Source organism: Mustelus asterias, chromosome 3, assembly GCF_964213995.1.
Source record: "Mustelus asterias chromosome 3, sMusAst1.hap1.1, whole genome shotgun sequence".
Taxonomy (NCBI): Eukaryota; Metazoa; Chordata; class Chondrichthyes; order Carcharhiniformes; family Triakidae; genus Mustelus; species Mustelus asterias.
In genome coordinates, this window is record NC_135803.1 from 88,265,506 (window position 1) to 88,290,646 (window position 25,141).

At 42.6% G+C, this 25,141-nt stretch overlaps 1 protein-coding gene across 6 annotated transcripts in view; it reads right to left on the reverse strand.

Annotated features, from left to right (window-relative positions):
- The window catches only part of nckipsd (NCK interacting protein with SH3 domain), a 301,148-nt gene that overhangs the window by 260,916 nt on the left and 15,091 nt on the right, over nt 1–25,141 (reverse strand). For 2 of the 6 annotated variants that reach the window (XM_078209290.1, XM_078209291.1), the window contains one exon: nt 2,901–3,089. The exons of the other annotated variants lie outside the window; for them this stretch is intronic. In XM_078209290.1, coding sequence (XP_078065416.1) covers nt 2,901–3,089 — 189 coding nt within the window. The remainder of the gene's footprint in view (nt 1–2,900; nt 3,090–25,141) is intronic. 6 annotated transcript variants of the gene reach the window in all.

The following is a 25,141-nucleotide window of genomic DNA, read 5'->3' on the forward strand; positions in this document are numbered from 1 at the left end:
CATTAAGTCTGCACTGACTCAGAGCATCGCACACTATCGCCATAACCGCACGTATTTATGCCACTAATCCCCCTAACCTACACATCTTGGGACACTAATGGACAATTTAGCATGATCAATCCACCTAACCCGCACATCACTGGACTGCAGGAGGAAATCGGAGCACCCGGAGGAAACCGATACAGACATGGGGAGAATGTGCAAACTCCAGACAGATACAAGGCTGGAATTGAACACAGGTCCCTGGTGCTGTGATGCAGTAGTGCTAACCACTGAGCCACTAAGGGATATGCCAGGGCCACATGGTCACAGCTTGTAGTTGATGTAGGTGACCTAGATTCTTGATGTAGATTCAGAACAGATCTATCCCATTTAGCATGGTGGCCTTGCTACAAAACACCATGGAGGGTGCCCTGTGTGTGAAGGCAGGACTTGATCTCCAAAAGGATTGTGCAGTGGTCACTCCCATCAAAACAGTCATGGATAGATGCATCTTTACAGGCGAGGATAAGGTACCCACCTTTCCTTCATGCTGGCTCAGTCTGTTGCTGCCCTTTAGAATTCAACCAATGTTGGTGTTACCAAGCCACTTTTGGTGATGAGCACAGAAATCTCCCACAGAGAGAATACATGCCTACCCTTACTTCTTCCAACTGATATACAACACGTAGGAGTTCAGATTAGTCAGTTGAGGGTAAATAGTGGTAATCAGCAGTTATCATTGTCCATGTTTGACTGATGCATGAGACTCCATGGGGTCCAAAATCAATACATCACTGTGTTGCCTCCACTGGATCAATCTTGCCAGTGGGATAGGAGGTTGAGGAGTGTGAAATTTTTCATAATGAGTTTGATTATGTTGTTGCTTCAATGGTTTACAGGACAGCTCTCCTAACTTTGGCACAGGTTTCCAGATGCTATTGAGGTGGACCGAATTGGATGTTCCTTTTGCTTTATCCAACCCAATGTAGAGGTCAAGGCTGGGTCAGTCAACGATATTCTTATTATACTTATTTGTAGCCATTTAAAAACGCATTTATGGAGACATTGCCATGGGTATAGAGTCACATATAAGCTGAGTCAGAAGAGAACAGCAGGTTTCCTTCCTTAAAGAAAGGAAGCAAGATTAACGTGCATGGGGTTGGGGAAGTGTATTGAGATGGATAGAAAACTGGTCGTCAGAGAGGAAACAAAGATTAGGAATTCATGGGTACTTTTCAAATTGGCAGGCAGCAACTAGTGGGGTGCCACAGAGATCGGTGCTGGAACTCCAGCTATTCACAATATATATATTAATGATTTGGATGAGGGAACAAAATGCAACATCTCAAAAGTTTGCAGATGATGCCAAGTTGGGTGGAAGGGTGAACTGTGATGAGGATTCAGAGATCCTTCAGAATGATCTGGACAGGTTGGGTGAGTGGGTAAATCAATGGCTGATGCTGTATAATTTGGATAAGTGCGAAGTTTTTCATTTTGGAAGCAAAAACAAGGTGGCAGGCTACTACTTGAATGGCTGTAAATTGGGAGAGGGGAGTGTGCAGCAGGACCTGGGTGTCCTTGTGCATCAGTCACTGAAGGTAAGCATGCAGGTGCAGCAGGCGGTAAAGGCGGCAAATGGCATGTTGGCCTTCATTGCGAGAGGTTTCGAGTACTGGAGCAGGGATGTGTGAGGCCACACCGAGAGTGTCGTGCGCTGTTTTGGTCTTTTTTCTGAGGAAGGATGTTCTTGCTCTCGAGGGAGTGCAGCGAAGGTTTCCCAGGCTGATTCCGGGGATGGTGGGACTGATGTACGAGGAGAGATTGACTAGGTTAGGATTGTTTTCGCTGGAGTTCAGACAAATGAGGGAGGGTCTCATAGAAACTTATGAAATTCTAACATGATTAGACAGGGTAGATGCAGGGAGGATATTCCCAATGACGGGGGAGTCCAGAACTAGGGGTCATAGTCTGAGGATTCAGGGTAGACCATTTAGAACGGAGGTGAGACGACATTTCTTCATCCAAAGAGTGGTGAGCCTGTGTAATTCATTACCACAGGAAGTAGTTGATGCCAAAAAATTGAACGTATTCAAGAGGCGGCTAGATATAGCACTTGGGGCAAATGGGATCAAAGGTTATGGGGGGAAAAAAGCAGGATTAGACTATTGAGTTGGGTGATCAGCCACGATTGTAATAAATGGCACAGCAGGCTCGAAGGGCCAAATGCCTCCTCCTGTTCCTATGTTGTATGTTTTCTACGTTAAAGGCCATTAATGAATAGTTAGGTTTTTGTAACAATCTGATGGCTCCATCACCACCAACATGGATACTAGATTTTTATTCCATACATGTCTGATAAACTTAATTTAAATTAACAAACTGCCACAGTGAGAACTGAATGCATACCTCTGGATTGTTAGCCCAGACCTCTGGATTACTAGTCCAATAACATAACCATTCCACTACCATACCTTTAGATATGGATACTAAGCACAAGAAATGCTATTAAGACTCGAGAACTATATACTGGAAAGTGGTGTTATGAAAAAATATTGGACAAAATGGTGTTAAATACTAAATGTAGGTTTTACTTATTTTGTCACCTCTACACACTTGCAATTTGATGGTTTTTGAATCATATCAATTACTTTTTACACCCGATTTTTCTGACAATTGCATCCTTCCTACAGTAGGTCATAGTTGCAAATTGAACAGATTGAAAACTATGTTATATCTCGGATGAGTAAGATGCATCATAAAACTCTGGCGACACAGAAGTCTCATTTTTAGAGTCAAAAGATTACATGTACTTATCACTAGAATCAAAACTTTCAATAATTTGCTAATTATCAAACAATAATCCCTATGCAACTAAATGGAATTCCATCATGATCAAAACTGGAAGAATATTACTTTACCTTAAGCTTGACATGAAGACCCCCTTTCGATCCCATCATAATGGCGGAACCATTTGTTGTTATCATGGCCATAGACTGTAGACAGATTTGGTGCTCAACATAGAACTTCTTTATAGATTTGTAAAGAGATAGAGCATCAGCTTTACCATCCAGATACAGCAGCTTTATAAATTTCACCTGTAGCTCAGTCTGTATAAAAATGAACAGAACCACTTACCCAAGATGGTACATATGCTATTATTTTAAAACACAACATGCAAAACAATGCAAAAGTTTCATTTACGCCTGTTATATAGTGAAATAAATCCAATGCTTATTTCCAACACCCCAAATTCATTACACTTCAATGGACCAATTTCAACAGCTGCAAATGAATTTTGTTCGATGAAATGCTTTGCATCTAAAGCTCAACTAAGACAGCAGTAGAGCTACTACAGCTAACTCAGCAGCTACCCTCACTCAGGTACTGTTTAGACATATTCAGAGCTATTACTTTTTGAGAAAATTGTCCAAGCTATTTTGCATGACTAATCTGGTTCCCTAAACTCAAGGCACTCTGGGCAGAGGTTTTAGCAGCAGTTGAATTCTACTCCCAATATTCAGTTATTCTAAAAAGTTTGGAAAGCAGTTTAGGAAATGATTTCAACTATCTAGTGGCACAAAATTATTCAACCAGTCAATCCAGAACATAGGCAGGCTGTTGCTATGCTCAGGTATGTTAGAGGTCAACTGAAAGGTCAAAGAAAGTCTTACTTGGGTTCTAAGAAAATCCTGCTACTTGGTTGCTCTGCACTTTCAAATGGGAAGGGAAAATCTGTACATTTTAATCAAAGCAGTTCCTCTTTTCATAAAAGATATTAATCAATTTCATTTACAACAAAGAACCGTAAGTAGTATTTCTCTCCTTGTTAAACCGATAAAATGACAAGCATCCCAGGCAGGTTCATAGGAAGTGGCAAGACCTGCAAACTTCTGCTCAAGACTTGTTCAGGAGCCAGAAATTCATGAAACAAAATATGAAAGAGAAGGGGAAAAAAAACTTTACAAGTTCTTTCACTCACAGAAGAGTGAAAATAACTTGTTTTTAAAAACATTCATGTCTGATCTGTTCCTGGTCATTTCCCAGCCAATTGTTCAGAGTTTACAGATCTTACTGGTCTGAAACCTGTAAGTTGTTCTTAGTTCTGGATAAATCAGGCAAAGGTGATCATATTTACATTAGTCAATCATTAGTTCTGCAAACATCTTTAATCCAAATTTAGAAAGAGACTAGTCTTCCTTTCATGTTTGCCTACGGTTTTAACTCGAACAGAAAAGCTTTAGGAATCACAACTTTAAACAGGAGGCCAAGAAATGTACCATTAGTATATGAAAAATAAATTTAGGAGTGTACTGTCAGGACAGGAACACATCCTTGTCCAATTATTAAATACATTGTTACGTACATTGTCATGAGTGAAGGCCAGTTAATTCAAGTCCCCATTCACTTATAGAATTGCTCAAATGACAAGTTGTACACTCAACCTAATAGAAATGGAACTTCAAAATAACATGGATGCGAAACAGTCAGTATCCAAACTGGAAAAGGTTGAACAAATTCAAAGTAACGTCTGGTTGCAATTGAAGTCGAGCAGTAGAGCATGCAAGTCTTACCCAGAATCATCATCATTAGGGTAGCTCCAGGTACTAGTGAGAATCTTTCAAAAAGAAAAATAGCTGACTAGCTGAAGTAATTTACCATGAGGTAGGAAAAAGGTTCCCAGTTTCAAAACTAGCACAAAAGACATGAAAGCACAAAAGATTTCCCTCTCTTTCATGTGTGTGCATTGTTTCTGGAATACATGCCAATGTGGGATAATACCCAGGTCAAACAAAACCACATACAAAAATGCACTCTTTGGCTGCTCTGGTAACACCAAGTATACTAAATTTTAAAAAACTGTGCACTACTATTTAGTGACTGCAGTTTTATATAGCAGTGGACACAGTTCGCAAACCAATTATATCAAATTCTGGATAGTTATTAAAGAATAAATATAATGGCACTTATAATAATTGCCAGGTAATACTTTATCAGGAAGAACTGAAGGGAAAAAAGTCAAGAGGTGAGGTTAAGTACACATTTAACGACTGAAATGCAAATACAATTTTGGCAGCTTCTTAAATCGGGACAAAGGCATGTACATCCATTTCAACAACCTCTCTGTCTGCTAAAATATTGTAAAGATGGAAATGGTAAAATTCAAACTGGAAATTGAATCCACTTAAAAGAAGAAAAGAACCAAGGCCAAGGAATATTAAGAAAATTGTGATATGGACAAATGCAGGTTAAAGAAAGCCAGCACAAATCTCTAGAGAAAATCATGTTTAACAAATTTGGATTTTTTTTTTTAAAAGAGGTAACAGAAAGAGTCGATGAGATTAATGTGTTGTACATGGTCTTTCAAAAGACATTTAATACAGTGCAACACAGACTTGTGGGCAAAAGTTCTAGTTTCTGGAGTAAAAGGGACAGTAGCGATACGGAGTTGGTCGAGTGATAGGAAAGAGAGAGTAATGATGAACAGGCTAGAGGCAGTGGAGTTCCCGGGGTCAGTGTTGGGAGCCTTGCTTTTCCTGATATATATTGACCTAGGTCTTGGTACATAGGGCACAATTTCAAAGTTTGCGGATGACACAAAACCTGGAACCATTGTGAACTGTGAAGAGAACTGTGTAAAACTTCAAAGTGACAGATAAATTGGAGGAGTGGGTAGATAGGTGATAGATGACGGTCAATGCAGAGAAATGTGACATGATTTATTTTGGTGGGAAGAACATGGGGATACACTATAAACTAAAGGGTATAATTCGAGAGGACGTGCAAGAGTAGGGGGAGAGTCGCTATAGACCCAGGGTTCAATTCCAGCCTTAGGTGACTGCATGAAGTTTGTACATTCTCCGTCTCTGCGTGGGACGAAACCAGAGCATCCGGAGGAAACCCATGCAGACAAGGAGAACATGCAAACACCAGACAGACAGTCACCCAAGGTTGAAATCAAACCCGGGTCCCTGGCACTATCAGACAGTAGTGCTAACCACTGTGCCGCCTACTTCTGCGTCTTAAGTAAGCTTCAGCTTGAAGGCTGGAGCTTCAGTTCAATTCCAGTGAAATGAAAAACAAAGACAGCATTTTAGTTACAAGGTATTTCAGCAGAGGTCCAAGCTGTCTTTAAGTCTCGAGAAATACTTTGGATCTTACAACAGTGACTTATCTATGGACGTGTTTTGACTATCAAATCAAGAAGCTATGGTTTTAGACCATGACTGAAAACTACGTACTGTTGCTCAAGCAGGGCTCCCAAGTTCCCTGTATTGTCTCCAGTTGAATGATGGGTTTGACAGTTTGGGCAGTAATTCTTCTAAAGTTAAAGTTTATTTATTAGTCACAAGGCTTACATTAACACCGCAATGAAGTTTCTGTGAAATTCCCCTAGTCGCCACAGTCCGATACCTGTTCAGGTCAATGCACCCAACCAGCACGTCTTTCAGAATGTGGGAGGAAACCCATGCAGACATGGGGGGGAACATGCAAACTTCACACAGACAGTGAACCAAGCCAGAAATCGGAACCCAGGTCTCTGGCGCTGCAAAGCAGCAATGCTAACCACTGTCACCATGCTGCCCTAAAGCTGAACATTAATTCCTTAACATGGAAGGAGGATAGGAACATAACCAGATTTTGTAGTCAGTGATGAAGTGGTACTGCCCATCACTGCCCTTGAAGGAAGGTGCTCACGGCCTGAATTTCACTTTTTCAACGTTAATTTGAATTTGGTGTCAAACCATGAAGGTTTCTAGGTGTTGTGTGGGACACCTCTATACCTTCTAGGTGTAGAGGTATGAGGGGCAAGTTGGCAAAGGTAAATTAGAAAAAGTTGAAAGGCATAATGGTAGATCAACAAAGACAAACATTTTTTAAAAACTTAATAATTCTATGAATATATATTCCACAGAAACAAAAACTCCCACCAGAAAAGTGATCCATTCAAGGGTAGTATTACATTAAAAGTGGATTATAATGTAATGAAAAGCAGAAAACCAAAGGACTGAGTTTAAGAAGCCACCAAAAAACTGATAGGAGAGTCTAGAATAAGAATCAATCAGCAAGAAATGTAAAAAACATATTGTCACAGCTTCTCCACAGATTTAGGAGGAAAGTAGCAACAGTAAAATATAGGGTCCTTAGAGGCTAACACAGGAGAAATAAGAATATGGGAAAGGCACAGATATTGAAATACAAGGCTTCCTTGCTAGGATCCCACTGAAGCTTTTAGCCAATTTGATTCACTTCATATGATAGCAAGAAATGGGGAGCACACTGGATCAGGAATCAAAATAATGTTTTTTGAAGGCTCTTCAAGATTTTCTTGAGTTACTTCCATTAAACTTAAAGACACAACACACAAGGAAAGCATTAATTTCCCAGACACCACAGTATTTAAATTGGCACAAAGAAAACAACAGGTATAAATTAGCAGCTTTGAGGTTCAGAGACCAGTTGCTTTGATGTGTTTTCCTTTGCTCTCAAAGTTTTCCAACCCAGCAGACCTTCACTTTTGCCCTTTTTCCATCCTTCCCCATTTTTCTACTTCAAACCGGTTACACTTTATAACCTTTTTCCAGTTCGGAGAGTGTCTCGACCTGAAATGTTCAGTTTCTATGTCCACAAATGCTGCCAGACTACCTGAGCATTTCCATCATTTTCTACTTTTGTTGCCTTCCCAATATTGTAAACTTTATCTGATTTATGATGTTTCTTTGTACAAGAACGCCCAATTCCTTTTGAATGCCTATATTTAATCATTTTGATTTTAAAAGTCTTATTTTCCAACAAGTGAAAACTCTCATTTCCTCACAGTATATTCCATCCGCCACCTTCCTATCCACTTTCTCAACCTATCTATAACCCTTTGTGGACTTGCGGCTCGTTTCCCAGGAAGCTCTGGATCATCAGCAAATGAATACCTTAAACTTGGTCACTTCATCCAAGTCATTGAAATAGAGTGGAAATAGCAGAGGGTACAGCACTGACTTTTATGGCACTCTATCAACAACCTATCAATCTGAAATATTCCTATTTATTCCTACTCAATTTCCTGTCCTCTATGCATGCTAATAGTTACCCCCAACCCCCATAAACCCTTATTTTTTCAACAAAACCTTTTATGTGGCACCTTAGGGAATCTTTTTTGAAAATCCAAATATACGATTCTTCCTTGATACATCCAACTACGTTCACCCACAAAAATCTCCAGTAGATCTGTCAAACACAAGTTCGCTTTCCCATAAAACCATGCCAACTTTGCACAGTCATCTAATTTTCTGTGCCTATCACTATTTGTGTGGATGCATGTACACATGGGGGTGCGTGTGTTGGGGGTGGGTGAGGATATGGGGGGAAAATCAGGCTATTGATGATCAGCCGTGATCATAATGAATATTGGAGCAGGCTTGAAGGGCCAAAGCTCCTATTTTCTATGTTTCCTAATAATGGATTCCAGAATTTTTCCAACGATTTGTGACAGACTAAATCTGTCCCAGTTCCCAGTTTTTCTCTCCCTCCTTTTTTCAACGGTGATGTTACATTTGCTACCTTCCAAATCACTAGGACCATTCCAGAATTGAAGGAATTCTGGAAAATCAAGTTACGTCTTTGAGCCCGAAGAGGTAGGCCATCAGGCGCAAGGGATTTATCAGATCCCAGTCCCATTGATTTCTGTTGACTAATATCAAGATAATGTACCTTGATTAGACCACACACGAGCACCATATTATATACACGATTTAGAGGCACTGGCATAGGTGCAGAAGATTCAAGGATGATACCAGAAATATGTGCGTATACATATCAAAGAAGGAGCGACAGGTTGGGTTTCTTTTCTGTCGAAAAAGAAAGGCTGATGGGTGAGCTAATAGACATCTTTAAAATTATGATGGTTTTCGACAGAGTGGATACACTTCTGTGCAGGAGTATAACCAGAGGTCATCGATAGAAGATAGACACCAAGAAATCCAATAGGGAATTGAGAAGATTCATTACCCAGAGTGTGATAAGAATGACTGGAGTGAATGGCACAGATGCACTTCAGGGGAAACTACACAAGCATGGGAGGATGAAATAGAAGGCCATGGTCACAGAACCAAGAATTGTTATGGCTCAGAGGTGGTCATTTGGCCCATTGTGTCTGCACCGGCTCTCCGAATGAGTAACTCATCTAGAGCTTTCATCCGGCCTTCTCCCTGTAACCACATATATTCCTACTTTTCAGATAACTAATTCCCTTTGAATTCTTCAATTGATCCTGCCTGCATCAGATTCTCAGGCAGTGGTTCCCAAACCCTAACCACTCACTGCATAAAATAATTTCTCCTCATATCACTTTTGCTTCTTTTACTAATTACTTTAAAATCTGTGTCCTCTCGTTCTCAATCCTTTCACATGTGGGAACAGTCCAGATCCTTCATGATTTTGAATACCTCTACAAATCTCCTCTCAAACTCTCAAACTTCTTACTCTCAAGAAAACAGTACTAACGTCAAAGATCCATCAAAGATGCCAAAAGACAGTACCAGACCAAGCTAGAGTCCCAGGCTAGCCACATCGACCCTCGCCGACTATGGCAAGGTCTGCAAGACATAACAGGCTACAAGATGAAGTTATGTAAAATCACTGGCTCAAATGCACCCCCACCTTGATGAGCTCAATGCATTCTACACCTGTTTTGAGCAACAGGTCAGCGAGAGCATGCCCTCTACCCTGGACGAACCTGTATCTGGGGTCACCATTGTAGATGCCAGAACAGCTTTCTCAAAAGTCAACCCACAGAAAGCGATTGGCCCGGATGGGGTACCTGGACGAGCACTCAGCTGGTGGGAGTATTCGCAGACATCTTCAGCCTCTCTTTACAACAATCTGAGATCCCTATCTGCTTCAAAACGATGAGCACCGTCCCAGTATCCAAGAAAAACCAAGCAGCGTGCCTTAATAACCATCAGCCAGTGGTTCTGACATCCATCATTATGAAGTGCTTCAAAAGACTAGTCATGGCACGAATCAATTCTAGCCTCCCGGACTACCTCGATCCACTACAGTTTGCCTATCGCCGCAACAGGTCCATAGCAGATGCCATCTCCCTGGCCCTGCACTCAACCCTGGAACACCTAGATAACAAGGACACCTATGCATTGACTACAGCTCAGCCTTCAACACTATTATTCCCACGAAACTCATCTCCAAACTCCGTGGCCTGCGCCTCGGCACCTCCTTCTGCGACTGGATCCTGAACTTTCCATCTCAGACCACAATCAGTAACGATAGGCAACATGATCCATGATCATCCTCAACAGCGGTGCCCCACAAGGGTCTTCTCAGACCCCTGTTATACTCCTTATACACCTAACATCCTTTTCAATTCGATTTTCAAGTTTGATGACGACAGCACCATAGTGGGTCAGATCTCAAACAATGACGAGACAGAGTGTCTCGTCATGAGATAGAGAATCTGGTGAACTTGTGTGGCAACAATAATCTCTCCCTCAATGTCAACAAAACAAAAGGATATGGTCATTGACTTCAGGAAGCGTAAAGGAGAACATGCCCGTCTACTCAATGGGGACAAAGTAAAAAGGGTTGAGAGCTTCAAGGTTTTAGGTGTCCAGATCACTAACAACCTGCCCTGGTCTCCCCCCCCATGCCAACACCATACATAGAACAGTACAGGCCCTTCGGCCCACTATATTGTGCCGAACCTTTTCCGAAACCAAGATCAAGCTATCCCACTCCCGATCATTCTGGTGTGCTCCATGTGCCTATCCAATAACCGCTTGAAATTTCCTAAAGTGTCCAACTCCACTATCACAGCAGGCAGTCCATTCCACACCCAACCACTGAGTAAAGAACCTACCTCAGACATCCCTCCTTTATCTTCCACCACAAACCGTATAGTTATGCCCCCTAGTAACAGCTACATCCACCCGAGGAAATAGTTAAAAAAGCCCACCAACGCTTCTACTTTCTAAGACTAAGGAAATTTGGTATGTCAGCTACGACACTCACCAACTTTTACAGATGCACCATAGAAAGCATTCTTTCTGGTTGTATCACAACTTGGTATGGCTCGTGCTCTGACCAAGACTGCAAGAAACGACAAAAAGTCGTGAATGTAGCCCAACGCAAATCAGCCTCCCATCCATTGACACTGTCTACACTTCCCGCTGCCTCGGCAAAGCAGCCAGCATAATTAAGGGCCCCATGCACCCAGGACATTCTCTCTTTCACCTTCTTCTGTTGGGAAAAAGACACAAAAGTCTGAGGTCACGTACCAACCGACTCAAGAACAGCTTCTTCCCTGCTGTCAGCCTTTGAATGGACTTACCTTGCATTAAGTTGCTCTTTCTCTACACCCTAGCTATGACTGTAACACTACATTCTGCACTCGTTTCCTTCTCTGTGAACGGTATGCTTTTTCTGTAGAGCATGCAAAAAACAATACTTTTCACTATGTTAATACATGTGACAATAATAAATCAAACCAATCTATCCTCATAACTGAAATTCCTTCTCCTTGGAACCATTCCCATGCATCTTCTTCGAACTCTTTCCAATATCTTCACACCCTTCCTACGGTGTGGTGTCCATAACTGGACACAATACTCTGAGGCCAAACTAGTGACTTCTGCAAACGAGTGACTAGTGCAAACTTTCATCTGCAAACTTTGAAATTGTGCCCTGTACCCTAATTATTTGGCTAAACAAGACTTTTGCATTCCCTTTTATGTTAGCTACCAGTCTCTTCTCATGTTAATTTATTTTTCCGCTTCCCCTCTGAACTTTCTATACCTTCAGGCTGGTTTTCACTCGTGTCATCAACCTCACGTCATACACACACTGTAGCTGCTCCATATTACCCTCTTTTGTCATTCATTTGGTTCATCCTTGTGGGAATGCAACACTACTGTACTCAAAGCATATCTGCTTTAAAGACAGCTCATCGTCTTGAGTTTTTTCTGCCAATCTTTGATTCCAATTTATGCAAGCTAGATCCATTCTCACTCCACTGAAATTAACCCTCCTGCGATTATTTTATTCTGGATTGCTCCTGGTCCTCTAACATAGCCAAATGACCAACCTAAACCTTATGATGCAACGATCATTGACACTTGATTTTTCCCCTACTGCCACGAACCAACCCAAGTACTGAAGAACCACCTCCTTCTCCCCACATCAAAATTGCTTCTCATCAAATTCCAAACTTACCAACTCCATTTACAAACACTCTTTGCAACCACTATGCGTCAGCAGATACTCTATGGCTTTTTTGAGCCACATGCAAGTTACTAGTGCTCCCTCAGTTTTCTGCTAACAGTAACAGTAAAAAGATGTGGAGGCTTTGGACAGGATACAAAAAACATTTACCAAGATGTTGCCTGATCTGGAGGGCATTAGCTATGAGGAGAGATTGGAGAAACTTGGTTTGTTCTCATTGAAACGACGGAGGTTGAGGGGTGACCTGATTATGAGGGGCATGGACAGAGTGGATAATCAGAAGCTTTTTCCCAAGGTGGAAGAGTCAATTACAAGGGGGCATAGGTTTAAGGGGCAAGGTTTAAAAGGAGATGTACGAGGCAAGTTTTTAAAACAGAGGGTGGTGGGTGCCTGGAACTCGCTGCCGGGGGAGGTAGTGGAAGCAGATATGTTAGTGACTTTTAAGGGGCATCTTGACAAATACATGAATAAGATGGATATAGAGGGATATTGTCCCTGGAAGAATAGGGGCTTTTAGTTCAGTCAGACATGGTCGGTGCTGGCTTGGAAGGCTGAAGGGCCTATTCCTGTGCTGTAATTGTCTTTGTTCTTTGTACACATATTCAGACATCAGAGAGTGCACACTCACAGACAGTAAAATAAAGTTATTTATTAGTCACAATTAGGCTTACATTCGCACTGCGATGAAGGTACTGTGAAAATCCCCTAGTTGCCACACTCCGGCGCCTGCTCGGGTACACAGAGGGAGAATTTAGCACAGCCAATTCACCTAACCTGCACATCTTTGGACTGTGCAAGGAAACCGGAGCACCTGGAGGAAACCCACACAGACACAGGGAGAACATGCAAACTCCACACAGATAGTGACCCAAGCCGAATTGAACACGAGTCCCTGGTGCTGTGAGGAAGCAGTGCGAACCACTGTGCCACCATGCCGCGCCAGCAGCTTCGGTAAACCTTGACAAACTTCCAGCTTATTTTACAGTTTTCAAAGTTCTAAGTCAAATTCAAAAAGTAAAATTAAATTTCAGTATTGGACGACTGAATTAGTCGGGACAGCAAGTAGCATGGATAGATGCAGGAAGTTATGAAGGGACTTAGATTAAGTAAACAGGCAAATCTGGGACAGATGGAACTTAATGTGTGCAAATGTGAAATCACCCAGTGTGGACCCAAGGAAGTTAAATGAGAATATTTTCAAAATGGTGAGGAATTAGGAACAGAGCTTTCAAAATTCAAGTACAAAAAACAATATAGCACAGGACAGGCCCTTCAGCCTACCAGGCCTGCATCAATATGCAGTTTCTATGCCTCTGTTCATGTGTCTATCAAGATACACCTTGAATGCTGCTAATGTGCCTGCTTCCACCACCTCCACTGGCAGAGTTCCAGGCACCTACCACCCTCTGAAAAACTTTCCCTGCACATCTCCCCTAACTTACCACCTCTCACCTTAAATCTGTGCCCTCTTCTAGTCAACCCTTCCACTCTGGGGAAAAAACCTCTGACTCTCCACCCTATCTATGCGCCTCAATTTTGTAGACTTTCAGGTCACCCCTCAGCCTCCATCTTTCCAGCAAAAGCAACCCAAGTTCTGTGAGGAGTTTGCACGTTCTCCCTGTGTCTGCATGGTTTCCTCCGGGTACTCCAGTTTCCTCCCATGGGCCAAAGATGTATGGATTAGGTGGATTGGCCATGCTAAAATTGTCCCTTAATGTCAGACGGACTAGCTAGGGTAAATGCATGGGGTTATGGGGATAGGGCCTGGGTGGGATTGTGGTCAGTGCAGATTCGATGGGCCGAATAGCCTCTTCTGCACTGTAAGATTCTATGATTTATCCAACCTCTCGTTATACCCAAAACCCTCCAAACCAGGCAACATCCTGGTAAACCTTCTTCACACCGTCTCCAAAGCATTCGCATCCTTCTGGCAGTGTGGTGACCAGAACTGAACGCAATATTCCAAATGCAGTCTAATTAAAGTTTTATACAGCTGTAACATAACTTGCCAACTTTTATACTCTATACCCTGGCCAATGAAGGCAAGCATGCTGTATGCCTTCTTGACTACCTTATCTGCCACTTTCAGGGATCCATGGTCCAGCACGCCCAGATCCCTCTGTATGTCAACGTTCCTAAGGGTTCTGCCAATTACTGTATTATTCGCACCCGAATTTAATCTTCTAAAATGCATCACCTCGCAATTGTCCAGATTAAACTCCATCTGCCACTGCTCTGCCCAAGTCTGCAATCTATCTATATTCTGCTGTATCCTTTGACAATCCAAAGATGTGCAGATTAGGTGGATTGGCCAAGAGAAATACACCTTAGTGTCAGGGGATTAGCAGGATAAATACATGGGGTTACCAGGCCTGGGTGGGATTGTGGCCGGTGCAGACCCCATGTGTTGAAGGCCTCCTTCTGCACTGTAGGGAATCTGATTCCAATCCTTGTCACTATCTGCAACTCTGTCAATTTCTGTGTTATCCACACACTTACTAATCAGAGGATGAGAGGTGACCTGATAGAGGTGTATAAGATGTTGAGAGGTATTGATAAAGTGGATTCTCAGAGGCTTTTACCCAGGGCTGAAATGGTTGTCACGAGAGGCCACAGGTTTAGGGTGCTCGGGAGTAGGTATAGAGCAGATGTTAGGGGTAAGTTTTTCACTCGGAGGGTGGTGGGTGCGTGGAATCTGCTGCCGGTAGTGGTGGTGGAAGCAGATTCGATTGAGTCTTTTGGATAGGTTCAAAGAACAAAGAACAGTACAGCACAGGAAACAGGCCCTTCGGCCCTCCAAGCCTGTGCCGCTCATTGGTCCAACTAGACCAATCGTTTGCATCCCTCCATTCCCAGGCTGCTCATGTGACTATCCAGGTAAGTCTTAAACGATGTCAGCGTGCCTGCCTCCACCACCCTACTTGGCAGCGCATTCCAGGCCCCCACCACCCTCTGTGTAAAAAACGTCCCTCTGATATCTGAGTTATACTTCACCCCTCTCACCTTGAGCCCGTGACCCCTCGTGATCGTCACCTCCGACCTGGGAAAAAGCTTCCCACTGTTCACCCTATCTATACCCTTCATAATCTTGTATACCTCTATTAGATCTCCCCTCATTCTCCGTCTTTCCAAGGAGAACAACCCCAGTTTACCCAATCTCTCCTCATAGCTAGAACATAACCAGGCAACATTCTGGTAAACCTTCTCTGCACTCTAACGCCTCCACGTCCTTCTGGTAGTGCGGCGACCAGAACTGGACGCAGTACTCCAAATGTGGCCTAACCAGCGTTCTATACAGCTGCATCATCAGACTCCAGCTTTTATACTCTATACCCCGTCCTATAAAGGCAAGCATACCATATGCCTTCTTCACCACCTTCTCCACCTGTGCTGCCACTTTCAAGGATTTGTGGACTTGCACACCTAGGTCCCTCTGTGTTTCTATACTCCTGATGACTCTGCCATTTATTGTATAACTCCTCCCTACATTATTTCTTCCAAAATGCAACACTTCGCATTTATCCGGATTAAACTCCATCTGCCATCTCTCCACCCAATTTTCCAGCCTATCTATATCCTGCTGTATTGCCCGAAAATGCTCTTCGCTATCCGCAAGTCCAGCCATCTTCGTGTCATCCGCAAACTTGCTGATTACACCAGTTACACCTTCTTCCAAATCATTTATATATATCACAAATAGCAGAGGCCCCAGTACAGAGCCCTGCGGAACACCACTGGTCACAGACCTCCAGCCGGAAAAAGACCCTTCGACCACTACCCTCTGTCTCCTATGGCCAAGCCAGTTCTGCACACATCTAGCCACTTCTCCTTGTATCCCATGAGCCTTAACCTTCTTAACCAACCTGCCATGTGGGACTTTGTCAAATGCCTTACTGAAATGGAGGTTAGTAAGATAGAGGGTTATAGATTAGCCTAGAAGGCAAGGAAATTGTTCAGCGCAAGTTGTGGGCTGAAGGGCCTGTTTGTGCTGTAGCTTTTCTATGTTCTACCACCTACATTTTCCTCCAGATGCAAATAAATCCCATCTGAGTATCATCTCCATTAGCTTCCCCAACACTGACTTCAGACCCACCAGCCTGTAATTACCTGGATTATCTCCGTTTCCCTCCTTAAACAAAAGAACAACATTGTCCATTCTCCAGTCCTCTGGAACCTCACCTTGGCCAAAGAGGATGCAAAGATATCCGTTAAGGCGCCAGCTAATTTGTCCCTTGCCTCCCACAGTATCTTGGCATAGATCCCACCTGGCCCTAGGGACTTGTCTACCTTGATGCATTTTAAGACACCCAACACTTCCTCCTTCATGATGTTGACCTGCCTGAGAGTTTTCACACACCCTTCCCTAACCTCAACATTCCTCATGCCCCTCTCTTTGGTGAATACCGATAAGATCTCATGCACTTCCACTGGTTCCAGACATAACCTCCCTCCTTCATCCTCGAGGGGCCTACTCTTTCCTTAGATACCCTCTTGTTCTTAACATACATATAAACTGCCTTGGGATTCTCCTTAACCCTGTTGGCCAATGATATTGCATGGCCCCTTATAGCCCTCCTAACTCCCATTTGAGCTCCTTCCTGCTTTCTCTATATTCTTCAAGGGCCTCATTTGTTTCTAGTTGCCCGGACTGTATGCATGCTTCCTTTTTTTGTTGACTTAAGCTGAAAATTTCCCCCATCATCCAAGGTCCCGAATCTTGCCATTCCTGTCCTTCATTTTCACAGGAACATAATCCTGCACTATCAACTGGTCTTTAAAAGACTTCCATGTCAAATGTGGATTTACCCTCAAACAGCCATTCCCAATCCATATTCTCCAATTCTTGCCTAATTCAGTTATAGTTGGCCTTCCCAAAATAACTGACAGGTGCAAAAAGTAAAAGTTAAACAGAAAGTTAGCTTTTATTCCAAGGGAGCTGGAATACAAATGGGAGGAAGTGATGTTTCAGCCGCAGAGTGTCTTGGTCAGACCCCATCTCGAGTGCTGTGTTCAGTTTGGACACCTCACCTCAGGATGGACCTACTGGCTGTGGATGAAGCAGGATTCATCAGAATGACATTGGAACTTAAGTGCTAAATTATGAAAAGAAATTGTATAAACTTGCCTGGAGTATGAAAGGTAGGAGGGATAACTCTCCCCCGATAAGAGATATTTAAAATGTTAGATTGGATAGGTACAAAGAAAGTAACTCCTCCGGTGGGGGAAATCAAGAACAAGGGGCAAAAAAAAAAATGGAGTTTAGGCCAGTTAGGAGTGAAATCAGAAAACCTTTGTCCCCACACAAAATGATAGGAGAAACCTGGAATTCTCTCCTCCCAGTACACTGGATATTGGGACAACTGGAATTGTCAAGACTGAAACGAATAGATCATCGCTAGGGAAAGGAATCAAGGGATCTAAAGCTAAGCTAGGTAAATAGAGATGAAGTCCGCCATGATGCAAATGAATGGCACAGCAGGTCTGAGAGGTTGAAAGACCTACCTATGTTTGCCTGGAGATCAGTTAGGAAATGGAAATAATTTAACCAGGCTATATTGCAAATCAAAAGATCAAAAACGTGCTCTCCACAAATCAAAGCCAAGAGGATCATAAAACGTCAAGATATCAGCCTTATTAAACCATACCACATAGGAGCAGAAGGTGGTCATTCAGCCTGTCGAGTCTGCTCCACCATTCAACAAGATCGTGATTGATCAGTTATGATAACCCGCAACTCCACTTACCCACCTTATCCCCATAACTCTCGATTCCCTGAATAATTAAAAATCTGTCTGTCTCAGCCTTGAACATACTTAATGACCCAGCCTCTACAGCCCTCTGTAGTAAAGAATTCCACAGATTCACTTCCCTCCGAGGCAATTCGTCCTCACCTGTGTCTTAAATGGGTGACCCCTTATTTTGAGATTATGCTCTCTGGTCCTAGGCTTTCCCACTAGCGGAAACAACCTCTCAGCATCTACCCTGTCAAGCTCCCTGACAATGCGATATGTTTCAATAAGGTCGCCTCTCATTCTTCTACATTCCAACAAATACAGGTCCACCCTACTCAACCTCATAAGAAAATCCCCCCCCATTCCAGGGATCGACCTAGTGAACCTTCTCTGATATGCCTCCAATGCCAATATAACTTTACTTAATGGGAATGAATTTGTTTCAGGATTTTAGCAAACTGTTACACGTCCCAAAAAAAAAAGCAAATCAGAACAGAAGGATGAATGCTAACATAACAGTAAAACACAGTGCAGACTGAAAGTCTGAAATAAACAGAAAATGCTGCAAAACCTCAACAGGTCTGGCAGCATCCGTGGGGAGAGAAGCCCCAAGTTAACGTTGACGTTGACTCCAAGATGACTTTCATTTCCAGTTTACACTGCTGATGAGTAGCAATAAGAGAGTCAAATGAATGAAGCGTCACCACTGTGCCTCCACATGGAAACCAAGGCCATACGCAATACATTCCTCCACTGTTCAAATGTTTTGTGTCCCAGATGAATAAAGGAACAGAAAAACATGGAGAAACCTGGATACAAATCACAAGCTGCCATTAGGAGACATAAAGCTAGTTAGAAATAAGAAAATAATAAGAGTTTCTACAGGGATCTAAAAATGAAAAAAAAGAGTAACTGAAGTGGGTGTTGGTCTCTACTGGGGAATTAATGAAAAAGAAATGATGGATGAATTGAATAGATAATTTGCATGCCTTCACTGCAGAAGATACAAATAATGTCCCAAAGATAATTGTAAATTATTGCAAGGTGAAAGGGACAGAGGAACTTGAAGCAATTATTGTAACTGGCAGTTACTGAAAAAAGAGAAAATTTTTCCGAACTGAAAGATGACAAGTCCCCAGGTCCTGATGAACTTCACCCCAACATCTTAAAAGTGGCTGCTGAGATAGTAGATGTATTGGTTTACTTTTCCAAAATTCCCTCGATTCTGGGAAGGTGCCATCAGAATAAAAAATAGTGAATATGACTCCTCTACTCAAGAAAGGTGGGAGACAGAAAGCAGGAAACTATCGGCCTAACGTCTGTCATACAGAAAATGCTGGAATCGATTATGGATCCAATCAGGCTGAGTCAACATGGTCTTACAAAAGGGAAATTACTTGACTAATTTACTAGTTTTTAAAAAAGCAACAAACAATACGAATAAATGGGAACCTGTGGGTGTGCTGTACTTAGATGTCCAGAAAGCATTTGACAAGATTCCATATCAAAGGTCATTGCACAAAACGGTGCAGGAGGCTAACATATTAGCGTGCACAGAAGCTAGATTAGTTAACAGGAAGCAGAGTAGGCATAAATGGGTCATTTTTGGGTTGGAAAGACGTAACAAGTGGAGTGCCACAGGGTTCAGTGATGGAGCCTCAACTATTTACAATCTACAACAATGTACTTGGATTAAAAGACCGAATGTATGGGTTGTTAAATTTGCTGATGACACAAAAATAGGTAGGAGAGTAAGTTGTGAAGAGATCATAAAGAGTCTGCAAAGGAGTATACATAGGTTAAGTGAATGGCCAAAAAATTGGCAGATGGAGAATAAATGTGTGAAATGTGAATTTGTCCACATTGGCAGGACAAAAGCATCATGTTATCTAAATGGAAAGAGATTGCAGAAGTCAGTGGTACAGAGGGATCTGGATGTCCTGGTACATGAATCAGGAAAGGTTAATATGCAGGTACAGTAATGATTAGGAAGGCAAATGGAATATTGCTGTTTATTGCAGGAGGAATGGAATATAAAAGTGGGGAAGCTTTTCCACAGTTATATCAGGCATTGGTGAGACCACATTTAGAAAACTGTAGCATTTTGGTGTGCTTATTTGGAGGACATAATTGCATTAGGAGTTCACAGAAGGTTCACTGAACTGATTCTGGGGAAAAGCTGGGCAGGTTGGGCCTGCAACCATTTGAGTTTAGAAAAACAAAGAGTGATCTTATTGAAACATAGATCCTGAAAGGATTTTACAGGGTAGATTTTACAGGATGTTTCCCCTTGTGGGGGAGTCTAGAACAAAGGGACATAGTTTTAAAATAATGAGTCTCCTATATAAGGCGGAGAGGAGGAGAGCTTATTTTTGGAAGGTTGGTAGCCTGTGAAATTCTCTTCCCCAGAAAGGGGTGAAAGCAGGGTCATTTAAGGTTTGTAACACGGAGTTAGATAGATTGTTGGTTGATGGGGGAAGCAAAGGGTTGGGCAGGGAAAATAGAGGCTACAATCAGATCAGCAAAGATCTCATTAAATAGCAGAGCAGGCTCAAGGGGCCAAATGGCCCATTCCTGCTCCTAATTCGTGTGTTCATAAGTTCGCTCTCGAGCATAAGCATGGAGGGTGGTGCCTATGTACATGTCAATATATGCAACAGATTCTTGGACCTGTGTGTAACTCATAACATCAGTTTTTGCATTCAGTGATTTGTCCTGATGGAGAACTAAGATCGAGCCTCACTTTATTTAACAGAGAGCCATGGTGCTGTCTATTCAAAAACAAATAGATGAATTCTGGAAGTTCTGGATGGGGAAAAAATTACATTCAATTTTGCTTCCACCTCCATCACACAGACTGAAGTAGTTTAAAACAGCACATCACCTTTTCATTACAATTGGATATGGACAAGACTAGCAATACAAGTGAATACAAATTTAAGATTGCTCCCCCTTGTTCTAGATTCCCCCACCTGGGGAAAGTCATTTGTATCCACTATATTGAACACCTTGATTAGATAGCTCTCCAACTTCCAAACTCAAGAAAATACACTGTTTCTGTCACTACCTTAGAAGAATCATGGAATCCCTACAGTGCAGAAGGAGGCCATTCGACCACAATCCCACCCAGGGCCTTTTCCCATAACCCCACATATTTACCCTGCTAATTCCCCTGACACAAGCGTCAATTTGGCATGGCCAAACCACCTAACCTGCACATCTCTGGACTGTGGGAGGAAACCAGAGCACCCGGAGGAAACCCATGCAGACACAGGGAGAACATGCAAACTCCACACAGTGACTCGAGGCCGGAATTGAACCCAGGTCCCTGGCACTGTGAGGCAGCAATGCTAACCACTGTGCCGCCCCAAATTTAATCCCTCAAGAAAGCCTTGCATTGATTTATCACTTCTCACAATCACCAGACAACTCAAAGCACTTTACAGTCAATGAGGTATTTCTAAAATGTAGTCACTATCGCAACACTAGGAAACACAGCAAAAGGTTTGCTGACAGCAAACTGAGATAACCAGATAATCTGCTTTTGTGACTTTGAGGGATACATAGCACCATATCTTTTACATCCACCCAAAAAGACAGCAGCTCCAACAGTGAAAGTACTCCCTTAGTACCGCACTGGAATGTCAGATTTGATTTTTGTATTCAAGCCCAGGAAACAATTCAGTTCAGCCTCACTCTTCCCCTCCAGTTAATTCTATCTGCTGCAGTTTTGCCTACTCTTTGTCCCTTCTGTAATCTTCTACTTGCATCTACAGTTGTGGTTCCTCCTAACTTAGGATCAACTGCAAACTTGCAAGGGGAGGTGGTGACATAGTGGTAAAGTCACTGGACTAGTCAAAGTCCGGGCAAATGCATCAGTTTCAAATTTGCAGCAGCTGCTGGAATTTAACCACTGTCATAAAGACTCATCTGATTCACTCATGTCCTTTAGGGAAGGAAATCTGCCATCTATAGAACCATAGAATCCTTACTGTCCAGAAGTAGGCCATTCAGCCCATCAAGTCTTCCACCAACTCTCCAAAAAAAGCATCGTACCCAGGCCCACCATGCTCTATCGCTGTAACCCGTTTACCATGGCTAATCCACCCAACCTACACATCCTTCCCACAGATCCACAGCAATGTGACAGATTGTTAAATGCCCACTGAAATGGCCTAGCAGGCCACTCAGTTGTATCACACTTCTACAAAGCCCAAAAAAGACATTAAACTGAACAGTTTAGTCAGAGTCATAGAATTATACAGAGCAGAAAAGGTCCTTCAGCCCATCGAGTCTGCACCGACAATAACTACAAGTCACGCTAATCCTGTTTTCCAGCACTTAATGTTATGACGTTTCAAATGCTCATCCAAATACTTTTTAAAAGGTTGAAAGATTTTGGCTTCCATTACCTTCCCAGGCAGTGCATTCCAGGTTCCCATAACCCTTTAAGTGGAAAAGGATTTTCTCAAATCCCCTCCAAATCTCCTGCCCCTTACCCGAAAACTATGCCCCCTAGTGAATGACCCCTCGACCAAGGGAACATCTGCTTTCTATTCAGTGTCCTTACCCGTCAATCTTATACACCTCAATCATTTCATCGAATCCTTGGCTGCCATTCAGCCCATCGAGTCCACACCGACCACAATCCCACCTAGGCCCTATCCCCATAAGCCCAGGTATTTTCCCTGCTAATCCCCCTGACACTAAAGGGACAATTCATGGCCAATCAACCTAACCTGCACATCTCTGGACTGTGGGAGGAAACCAGAGTACCTGGAGGAAACCTATGCAGACAGAGTAGGTGCAAACTCCACACAGTTACTTACGAGCAGAACTGAACCCAGGTTCCTGGTGCTGTGAAGCAGCAGTGCTAACCATTGTGCATGTTCCCCTTAAACTACAGTCAGGAATGTAATGAAATATTCTCCACTTGCCTGGACAACTGCAGGTCAACACTCAGAAGCTTGACACAATGCAGGACAAAGCAGCCTGCTTGACTGGCACCCAATTCACTCCCTCCACCCACCATCAACACAAAATTCTCTATTTTTTCCATCGAAGTGACTGATATACATGTGGCAGTACGGTGACAGTGGTTGGCACTGCTGCCTCAGCTCCAGGGACCCAGGTTCAATTCCAGCCCTTGGGCGACTGACACATTTGCCTCGTGTCTGCGTGGGTTTCCTCCATGTGGACCAGTTTCTTGCTATGCTCCAAAGATGTGCAGATTAGGTGGTTTGGCCATGCTAATATGCCCCTTAATGTCCCAAGATATGTAGGTTAGATGGATCAGTCATGTGTGGGAAATGGTGTGGTTACAGTGACAGCGCTGGGTAAGATACTCCATCAGAGTCAGTGCAGACTCAAATGGCCTCTTCTGCATGGCAGGAATTCCTATGATTCTATAGCCAAGGCCCCAGTCAAGAAAACAAAGACAAAAACCACTTCAAATATCAGATATCATTCCCTTTAGCCAACACTCGTTTCCCACCTTCCATTCAACATAAGTTTTCCTCCAATTCAAATGTAGAACATCAAACATTACAGCACAGTACAGGCCCTTCGGCCCTCAATGTTGTGCCGACCTGTGAAACCAATCTAAAGCCCATCTAACCTACACTATTCCAATATCATCCATATGTTTATCCAATGACCCTTTAAATGCCCTTAATGTTGACGAGTCCACTACTGTTGCACAAAATATAGTTTCCCTTATTTAAGTTCTGCTCTGACCAAGACCACATGAAACTACAAAAGGTTGTGAACGTAGCCCAGTCCATCACACAAACCAGCCTCCCATCCATTGACTCTGTCCACACTTTCCATTGCCACGGAAAAGCAGCCAGCATAATCAAGGGCCTCATACACCCTGGACATTCTCTCTTCCATCGAGAAGGTGGTACAAAAGTCTGAGGTCACGTACCAACTGACTTAAGAACAACTTCTTTCCCGCTGCCATCAGACTTTTGAATGGACATATCTTAATTTGATTTGATTTATTATTGTCACATGTATTGGTATGCAGAGAAAAGTATTTTTTCCTGCATGCTATACAAAGCATTATCTTGGTTAATAACGCCTTCTGAAAATCTTACATTTCTAGAAGTCTTTATTAGATAACATCCACAGAATCTGCCCTATCCACCAAGCAGATCAACTCAAACTTCAATTGAATTCATAGAATCATAGAATCCCTACAGTGCAGAAAGAGGCCATTTGGCCCATTGAGTCTGCACCAAGAACGATTCCACCCAGCGATTATCTCACTCAAACGTCATCTCCTTCCTCTCAGCATCCTACTGTATCTTTAACCAGCTTGCTTTGATCAATAACAGGACGATCACAATCGGTGCTCAGCATCACTAGATCAGATATCTACCTTATACTGAAAGAAAGAATGGCTCCCAAAATAGCACCAGGTGGAATAAACAAGCAGATTTTGTTCCTCTGGGGAATGGGATATGCAACACCAGAGAAGGCATTGAGCAGATTGATTATGAACGCAAAGTGGTACAAGATGACCCTGGTAGTCAGTCTAAATGGACTTACAAGAATTCAAATTGTCAAAAAATGTTGACACTCTTGGAATGAGGAAATGCAAATATGTTGACAGGCTAGAACAATGCAAAATTTTGGGTAACATGCTAAGTGCTTAAAATTATGAAAGGATAAAACAAGGTAGATAGAAACAGACTTTACGTTAGTTAAGTGGTCAAGAATGAGGAACCAGAAGTAAAAGATTAAGTAGAAGAGTTATAGAACAGATAGCAGGAGGAATGTTTTACACAGTTGTTGGATTATAGAATTCATTTCCCAATTTAGGGGTTAAGGCAGAAAGTATGGGAAAATGGAAACAGTGGTTAACTGTATTAAGGACCAGTTGCTCAGGTGAATAAATGCCATCACAGACTGGCTGAGCCAAATGGTCTGCTGTTGTGTTGAAACCTCTATGTATTTCTTAATGAAACCATATGATTAGATCTTCAAGACTAGCCTAGAATCACAATGATGGGTGGAGCTAAGGAGATAAATCATCATGAAGCATCCTGCAACCAAAGATCATCCCATCTGGCACAGGCAAAGGTGGTTACAAACCACCAGATCATGTTCTGACATGACAACTTTAAACACAAGCATTTGGTGGAACATCTGAATGCATCATAACCCATGGCCAACTTGCTAACCACTAACAAAGACAC